Raw genomic sequence first — 9,553 nt, forward strand, 5'->3', positions numbered from 1 at the left:
TGGTGACTCAGTCTGACTGGTATACTGTAGGACCAGCTGGTGACTCAGTCTGACTGGTATAATGTAGGACCAGCTGGTGACTCAATCTGACTGCTATACTGTAGGACCAGCTGGTGACTCAGTCTGACTTGTAGTCTTTTTGTCTTCTGCTTTAATCATGGTTCTATTTTAATCAGATTATATTCTTAGTTTCACATGTTCACGTGTTTTAGAACAGTTGTTTCAAACTGAATTAGAAGCTGTATCTATCTACATCAAGTCATTGGGTGTCAATGGCCAAGAGAATCTGAGTACGCACACACACGCACACGGACATATGGACACACACACACCCATGCACGAACACACACACACAGCGTAAGTAGCATTATTCTATTCTAACTGAGTTGAGTGACATCTTATTACCCCAGGTCAGAGGAAATGTGCCAATGCATTGTAGGTGTGTTCTGCTCCCATTGTTCCAGGCCTGTATGACGAGGACAACCAATGGATGACTCAGGTCAACAGACTCCAGAAGCTTATTGACCGGCTAGAGAAAAAGGTACATGGAAAATATAAAGCAACCTATTCCATCCACTCTCTCTGGTTTTATTCCCTAAATTTCCATCTCTTTATAACTCTCTCCATCTCTATATAACTCACTCCATCTCTATATAACTCTCTACATCTCTATATAACTCTCTCCATCTCTTTATAACTCTCTCCATCTCTATATAACTCTCTCCATCTCTATATAACTCTCTCCATCTCCATCTCTATATAACTCTCTCCATCTCTATATAACTCTCTCCATCTCTATATAACTCACTACATCTCTTTATAACTTTCTCCATCTCTATATAACTCTCTCCATCTCTATATAACTCTCTCCATCTCTATATAACTCTCTCCATCTCTATATAACTCTCTCCATCTCTATATAACTCTCTCCATCTCCATCTCTATATAACTCTCTCCATCTCTATAAAACTCTCTCCATCTCCATCTCTTTATAACTCTCTCCATCTCTATATAACTCTCTCCATCTCTTTATAACTCTCTTCATCTCTATATAACTCTCTCCATCTCCATCTTTATATAACTCTCTCCATCTCTATATAACTCTCCATCTCTATATAACTCTCTCCATCTCTTTATAACTCTCTCCATCTCTATATAACTCTCTCCATCTCTTTATAACTCTCCATCTCTATATAACTCTCTCCATCTCTTTATAACTCTGTCCATCTCTATATAACTCTCTCCATCTCTATATAACTCTCTCCATCTCTATATAACTCTCTCCATCTCTTTATAACTCTCTCCATCTCTATATAACTCTCTCCATCTCTTTATAACTCTCTCCATCTCTATATAACTCTCTCCATCTCCATCTCTATATAACTCTCTCCATCTCTATATAACTCTCCATCTCTATATAACTCTCTCCATCTCCATCTCTATATAACTCTCTCCATTTCTATATAACTCCATCTCTATATAACTCTCTCCATCTCTTTATAACTCTCTCCATCTCTATATAACTCTCTCCATCTCTTTATAACTCTCCATCTCTATATAACTCTCTCAATCTCCATCTCTTTATAACTCTTTCCATCTCTATATAACTCTCTCCATCTCTATATAACTCTCTCCATCTCTATATAACTCTCTCCATCTCTTTATAACTCTCTCCATCTCTATATAACTCTCTCCATCTCTATATAACTCTCTCCATCTCCATCTCTATATAACTCTCTCCATCTCTATATAACTCTCTCCATCTCTATATAACTCACTACATCTCTTTATAACTTTCTCCATCTCTATATAACTCTCTCCATCTCTATATAACTCTCTCCATCTCTATATAACTCTCTCCATCTCTATATAACTCTCTCCATCTCTATATAACTCTCTCCATCTCCATCTCTATATAACTCTCTCCATCTCTATAAAACTCTCTCCATCTCCATCTCTTTATAACTCTCTCCATCTCTATATAACTCTCTCCATCTCTTTATAACTCTCTTCATCTCTATATAACTCTCTCCATCTCCATCTTTATATAACTCTCTCCATCTCTATATAACTCTCCATCTCTATATAACTCTCTCCATCTCTTTATAACTCTCTCCATCTCTATATAACTCTCTCCATCTCTTTATAACTCTCCATCTCTATATAACTCTCTCCATCTCTTTATAACTCTGTCCATCTCTATATAACTCTCTCCATCTCTATATAACTCTCTCCATCTCTATATAACTCTCTCCATCTCTTTATAACTCTCTCCATCTCTATATAACTCTCTCCATCTCTTTATAACTCTCTCCATCTCTATATAACTCTCTCCATCTCCATCTCTATATAACTCTCTCCATCTCTATATAACTCTCCATCTCTATATAACTCTCTCCATCTCCATCTCTATATAACTCTCTCCATCTCTATATAACTCTCTCCATCTCCATCTCTATATAACTCTCTCCATCTCTATAACTCTCTCCATCTCTATATAACTCTCTCCATCTCCATCTCTATATTACTCTCTCCATCTCTATATAACTCTCTCCATCTCTATATAACTCTCTCCATCTCCATCTCTATATAACTCTCTCCATCTCCATCTCTATATAACTCTCTCCATCTCTATATAACTCTCTCCATCTCTATATAACTCTCTCCATCTCCATCTCTACATAACTCTCTCCATCTCCATCTCTATATTACTCTCTCCATCTCTATATAACTCTCTCCATCTCTATATAACTCTCTCCATCTCCATCTCTATATAACTCTCTCCATCTCTATATAACTCCCTCCATCTCTACATAACTCTCTCCATCTCTATATAACTCTCTCCATCTCTATATAACTCTCCATCTCTATATGTCACTAACTTGTATGAGTCACACAGTGCAGTAAACATGTAAATTACTGAAATGTTTCTAAGCAAGGCATACTACACACACACACACACACACACACACACACACACACACACACACACACACACACACACACACACACACACACACACACACACACACACACACACACACTGACTTGGGTCTCCGGTTTCTTCCAGGAGGTTCGTATGGAGCCAGTTGAAGAGGAGGTGTTGGAAGGAATCACCAAATCAGTAACTTATCTACTATTAGCATTACCCTTCTATCTGTCTGTCGCCCTGATCTGTCTGTCGCCCTATTCTGTCTGTCACCCTGTCTGTCACCCTGATCTGTCTGTCACCCTGTTCTGTCTGTCACCCTGTTCTGTCTGTCACCCTGTCTGTCACCCTGTTCTGTCTGTCACCCTGATCTGTCTATCACCCTGTTCTGTCTGTCACCCTGTTCTGTCTGTCACCCTGTTCTGTCTGTCACCCTGTTCTGTCTGTCACCCTGTCTGTCACCCTGATCTGTCTGTCACCCTATTCCGTCTGTCACCCTGTTCTGTCTGTTGCCCTGATCTGTCTGTCACCCTGTTTGTTCTGTCACCCTGTCTGTCACCCTGTTCTGTCTGTCGCCCTGATCTGTCTGTCACCCTTTTCTGTCTGTCACCCTTTTCTGTCTGTCACCCTGTTCTGTCTGTCACCGTGTTTGTTCTGTCACCCTGATCTGTCTGTCACCCTGATCTGTCTGTCACCCTGTTCTGTCTGTGACCCTGTTCTGTCTGTCACCCTGTTCGTTCTGTCACCGTGTTCGTTCTGTCACCCTGTTTGTCTGTCTGTCTGGTCTTTCAGATCTGTCTGGTCTGTCTGTCTGGTCTGTCAGGTCTGTCTGGTCTGTCTGTCTGGTCTGTCTGTCTGGTCTGTCAGGTCTGTCTGGTCTGTCTGTCTGGTCTGTCTGTCTGGTCTGTCAGGTCTGTCTGGTCTGTCTGTTTGGTCTGTCTGTCTGGTCTGTCAGGTCTGTCTGTCTGGTCTTTCAGATCTGTCTGGTCTGTCTGTCTGGTCTGTCTGTCTGGTCTGTCTGGTCTGTCTGTCTGGTCTGTCAGATCTGTCTGGTATGTCTGTCTGGTCTGTCAGATCTGTCTGGTCTGTCAGGTCTGTCTGGTATGTCTGTCTGGTCTGTCTGGTCTGTTGTCACGGCAGAAGAGAAGACTTGGAACATTCAGAATCAGCTGCAGATGGTTGTCAAGGAAACAGTGGGGCTGAAACTTGTCTTGTCTTCAAGTAGTTTTTTTCCCTCCTCCCTGCATCTGTCTGAGTCCTTCTCTTTCTTTTTTGACTTTTTGGTGTAGATAGCATGTTTGGATAACATTGAGCTACTACTGTGTGTGTGTGTGTGTGTGTGTGTGTGTGTGTGTGTGTGTGTGTGTGTGTGTGTGTGTGTGTGTGTGTGTGTGTGTGTGTGTGTGTGTGTGTGTGTGTGTGTGTGCGTGCGTGCGTGCGTGCGTGCGTGCGTGTGTTTTGGATGGAGCCATGTCATCAGCCTCACACCGTCCCCAGATCATATGTGGAAACAAATTATATTGATATTTGTTACAGAATAAACGAGTCCACTTGGGATAGTGCTTAAACTAGTGCAACGGTGTGACATAGAACCTGTGGTAAAATACTGAAATATTGATCATCACATATTGATCATCACATATTGATCATCACATATTGATCATCACATATTGATCAACACATATTGATCATCACATATTGATCATCACATATTTTACAGTGAAACAGTGAATTTTCGTCACATATGTAGTTTATCATTACGTAATGCATAAGACTGACTGAGCCTCGTGTGAGTCTGTGAGCCACGCGGGCTCCAATTAGCCTGTAGAGGAGAGAGAGACAGAGAGCCACAGTTAAAGGGCATGGTATTAGTGCAGAACCAGCTCAGAGGTCACTGGTGACCCAGGGGAGAAAGCTTTCACTTACTGTACCCATCAGCCCCTTCTGCTACTGTCAACAAACCCTGACTCTCTCAACAACAGACTGCTTATGACCCAAATGGAACCCTGTTCCCTATTTAGTGCACCAGGGGCCCTGGTAGGGCACTACTTTAGACCAGGGGCCCTGGTAGTGCACTACTTTAGAGCAGGGGCACTGGTAGGGCACTATTTTAGACCAGGGGCCCTGGTAGGGCACTACTTTAGACCAGGGGCCCTGGTAGGGCACTACTTTAGACCAGGGACCCTGGTAGGGCACTACTTTAGACCAGGGGCCCTGGTAGGGCACTACTTTAGAGCAGGGGCCCTGGTAGGGCACTACTTTAGACCAGAGCCCTATAGAACCCTATTCCCTATTTAGTAGACCAGGGGCCCTGGTAGTGCACTACTTTAGACCAGGGGCCCTGGTAGGGCACTACTTTAGACCAGGGGCCCTGGTAGGGCACTACTTTAGACCAGAGCCCTATAGAACCCTATTCCTTATTTAGTACACTACTTTAGACCAGGGGCCCTGGTAGGGCACTACTTTAGACCAGAGACCATGGTAGTACACTACTTTAGACCAGGGGCCCTGGGTAGGGCACTACTTTAGACCAGGGGCCCTGGTAGGGCACTACTTTAGATCAGGGACCCTGGTAGTGCACTACTTTAGACCAGGGGCCCTATAGAACCCTATTCCCTATTTAGTGCACCAGGGGCCCTGTTAGGGCACTACTTTAGAGCAGGGACCCTGGTAGTGCACTACTTTAGACCAGGGACCCTGGTAGTGCACTACTCTAGACCAGGGACCCTGTTAGGGCACTACTTTAGATCAGGGACACTGGTAGGGCACTACTTTAGACCAGGGGTCCTGGGTAGGGCACTACTTTAGACCAGGGACCCTGGTAGGGCACTGCTTTAGACCAGGGACCCTGGTAGGGCACTACTTTAGACCAGGGACCATGGTAGTACACTACTTTAGACCAGGGACCCTGGTAGTACCCTACTTTAGACCAGGGACCCTGGTTGTACACTCCATTAGACCAGGGACTCTGGTAGTGCACTACTTTAGACTAGGGACCCTGGTAGTGCACTACTTTAGATCAGGGCACTGTGCCCTCTTCACAACTCTCTTTTTCTAGTTTGTTGGTGACGTGGACGCCAAGGAACTTGAAGCCCTCAACCTGCTCTACTCCAGCCTCATCGATGAGAATGAGGGCGTGCCCGGTGCTCCTTTTCCTTGTCTTGGTTACCTTGATGGAGAGGTTGTTGTCCTGGCACCACACGGCCAGGTCTCTGATCTCCTCCTATAGGCTGTCTCGTCGTTGTCGGTGATCAGGCCTACCACCGTTGTGTCGTCAGCAAACTTAATGATGGTGTTGAAGTCGTGCCTGGCCATGCGGTCATGAGTGAACAGGGAGGACAGGAGGGGACTGAGCAGGACCACTGAGGGGTCATAATATGAGCTGTTATTATCCCAGATCTGTTTATGTTGTTGTTATGTTGTTGTTATGTTGTTGTTTATGTGTTGTTATGTTGTTGTTTATGTGTTGTTATGTTGTTGTCTATGTGTTGTTATGTTGTTGTTTATGTGTTGTTATGATGTTGTTTATGTGTTGTTATGTTGTTGTTTATGTGTTGTTATGATGTTGTTTATGTGTTGTTATGTTGTTGTCTATGTGTTGTTATGTTGTTGTTTATGTGTTGTTATGATGTTGTTTATGTGTTGTTATGTTGTTGTCTATGTGTTGTTATGTTGTTGTCTATGTGTTGTTATGATGTTGTTTATGTGTTGTTATGTTGTTGTTTATGTGTTGTTATGTTGTTGTTTATGTGTTGTTATGATGTTGTTTATGTGTTGTTATGTTGTTGTCTATGTGTTGTTATGTTGTTGTTTATGTGTTGTTATGATGTTGTTTATGTGTTGTTATGTTGTTGTCTATGTGTTGTTATGTTGTTGTCTATGTGTTGTTATGTTGTTGTCTATGTGTTGTTATGTTGTTGTTTATGTGTTTTTATGTTGTTGTCTATGTGTTATGTTGTTGTTTATGTGTTGTTATGTTGTTGTTTATGTGTTGTTATGTTGTTGTCTATGTGTTATGTTGTTGTCTATGTGTTATGTTGTTGTTTATGTGTTGTTATGTTGTTGTTTTGGTGTTGTTATGTTGTTGTTTATGTGTTGTTATGTTGTTGTTTATGTGTTGTTTTGTTGTTGTTTATGTGTTGTTATGTTGTTGTTTATGTGTTATTATGTTGTTGTTTATTTGTTGTTATGTTGTTGTCTATGTGTTGTTATGTTGTTGTCTATGTGTTATGTTGTTGTTTATGTGTTGTTATGTTGTTGTTTATGTGTTGTTTTCTATGTGTTGTTATGTTGTTGTTTATGTGTTATGTTGTTGTCTATGTGTTGTTATGTTGTTGTCTATGTGTTGTTATGTTGTTGTTTATGTGTTGTTATGTTGTTGTCGATGTGTTGTTATGTTGTTGTTTATGTGTTATGTTGTTGTCTATGTGTTGTTATGTTGTTGTCTATGTGTTGTGTTGTTGTTTATGTGTTATGTTGTTGTCTATGTGTTATGTTGTTGTCTATGTGTTGTTATGTTGTTGTTTATGTGTTGTTATGTTGTTTATGTGTTATGTTGTTGTTTATGTGTAGTTATGTTGTTGGTTATGTGTTATGTTGTTGTCTATGTTATGCGTTGTCTATGTGTTGTTATGTTGTTGTTTATGTGTTATGTTGTTGTTTGTGTGTTGTTCTGTAATGGGTCTGTAAGGGCTATGGTCATTCGAGTCGTTGTATTTCTATTTATGTCTAATATACTCTGTCCTCTGCCCTGTCTGTCCTCTGTCCCCTGTCCTGTATGTCCTCTGTCCCCTGCCCTGTCTGTCCCCTGTCCTGTATGTCCTCTGTCCCCTGTCCTGTATGTCCTCTGTCCCCTGTTCTGTATGTCCTCTGTCCCCTGCCCTGTCTGTCCCCTGTCCTGTATGTCCTCTGTCCCCTGTCCTGTATGTCCTCTGTCCCCTGCTCTGTCTGTCCCCTGCCCTGTCTGTCCCCTGTCCTGTCTGTCCCCTGTCCTGTCTGTCCTCTGTCCCCTGTCCTGTATGTCCTCTGTCCCCTGCTCTGTCTGTCCCCTGCCCTGTCTGTCCCCTGTCCTGTATGTCCTCTGTCCCCTGTCCTGTATGTCCTCTGTCCCCTGCTCTGTCTGTCCCCTGCCCTGTATGTCCTCTGTCCCCTGCCCTGTCTGTCCCCTGTCCTGTCTGTCCTCTGTCCCCTGTCCTGTATGTCCTCTGTCCCCTGCTCTGTCTGTCCCCTGCCCTGTCTGTCCCCTCCCAGCACATCCTGATAGTCCAGAGACAGCTGAATGTGTTGGAGGAGGAGCTGGAGGAGTTCCGCCTGGCTCTCAGACAGTACATGGAGTGTGCCTGCGCCCAGACGGGCTGTCTGCAGTAAGAGCTCATACACTACAACTCTGTCTTTGCACAACAAGAACCTGTAGTAAATATAAAGACTTTAGTTTTTCAGAGCCGTTACTGGGGTTTAAAAGCCAGTTTAATAGCTTGGTGGGTGTTTATATGCGTGCTATTTCACACGTGTACATTGTAAATGTGTTTTTTCATATCCCAACTCCCCCCTAAGACACAAATCAACAGATTTTTTTCACCTTGTTGGCTCGGGGATTCAAACTAGCGACCTTTGGGTTACTGGCCCGACACTCTCACCCCTCGTCGGTATACTCAGAGAGATACGTGGTGTTTACACAGTAAAGGTGAGCAGAGGACAGCGTGCTGCTTCTCACTGATTAGTGGGAGAGTATGTATAGTACGTATAATCTGTGTATGGAGGAGGCAGGAGACAGGGGAAATACAGATTGTATGTGTGGTTGTGTTGTATAGCCGCAGAGCCTTTAGAAATGCTATGAGGCACAGCAGGGTATGTGACTCAGTCTCACTGACAGTCGTCTTTCTCTCTACTGCACCTGCTGTCTCAAACTCTGAATGCTCGGCTATGAAAAGCCAACTGACATTTACTCCTGAGGTGCTGACCTGTTGCACCTTCTACAACCACTGTGATTATTATTATTTGACCCTGCTGGTCATCGATGAACGTTTGAAAATCTCGGCCATGTACTGTTATAATCTCCACCCGGCACAGCCAGAAGAGGACTGGCCACCCCACATAGCCCAGTTCCTCTCTAGGTTTCTTCCTAGGTTTTGGCCTTTCTAGGGAGTTTTTCCTAGCCACCGTGCTTCTACACCTGCATTGCTTGCTGTTTGGGGTTTTAGGCTGGGTTTCTGTACAGCACTTTGTGACATCTGCTGATGTAAAATGTTATTGATTGATTGATTGAGAGAGAGAGAGAGAGAGAGAGAGAGAGAGAGAGAGAGAGAGAGAGAGAGAGAGAGAGAGAGCGCAATATATATACAGTTGGGAGAATAAGTATTTGATACACTGCCAATTTTGCAGGTTTTCCTACTTACAAAGCATGTAGAGGTCTGTAATTTTTATCATAGGTACACTTCAACTGTGAGAGACGGAATCTAAAACAAAAATCCAGAAAATCACAAATAAATATTTTACAGACCTCTACATGCTTTGTAAGTAGGAAAACATGCAAAATCGGCAGTGTATCAAATACTTGTTCTCCCCACTGTATATATATATATATATAGAGAGAGAGAGAGAGAGAGAGAGAGAGAGAGAGAGAGA

The 9,553-nt window shown here is 42.9% G+C and overlaps 1 protein-coding gene across 1 annotated transcript in view; it reads left to right on the forward strand.

Moving 5' to 3' along the window:
* necab1 (N-terminal EF-hand calcium binding protein 1) overlaps positions 1-9,553 on the forward strand; it is a 162,638-nt gene that overhangs the window by 142,085 nt on the left and 11,000 nt on the right. The window contains exons 8-10 of the mRNA XM_064982557.1: positions 465-541; positions 3,071-3,124; positions 8,180-8,292. Of these exons, the coding sequence (XP_064838629.1) occupies positions 465-541; positions 3,071-3,124; positions 8,180-8,292 (244 nt within the window). The remainder of the gene's footprint in view (positions 1-464; positions 542-3,070; positions 3,125-8,179; positions 8,293-9,553) is intronic.

This window comes from Oncorhynchus masou, chromosome 13 (genome assembly GCF_036934945.1).
Source record: "Oncorhynchus masou masou isolate Uvic2021 chromosome 13, UVic_Omas_1.1, whole genome shotgun sequence".
Lineage (NCBI taxonomy): Eukaryota > Metazoa > Chordata > Actinopteri > Salmoniformes > Salmonidae > Oncorhynchus > Oncorhynchus masou.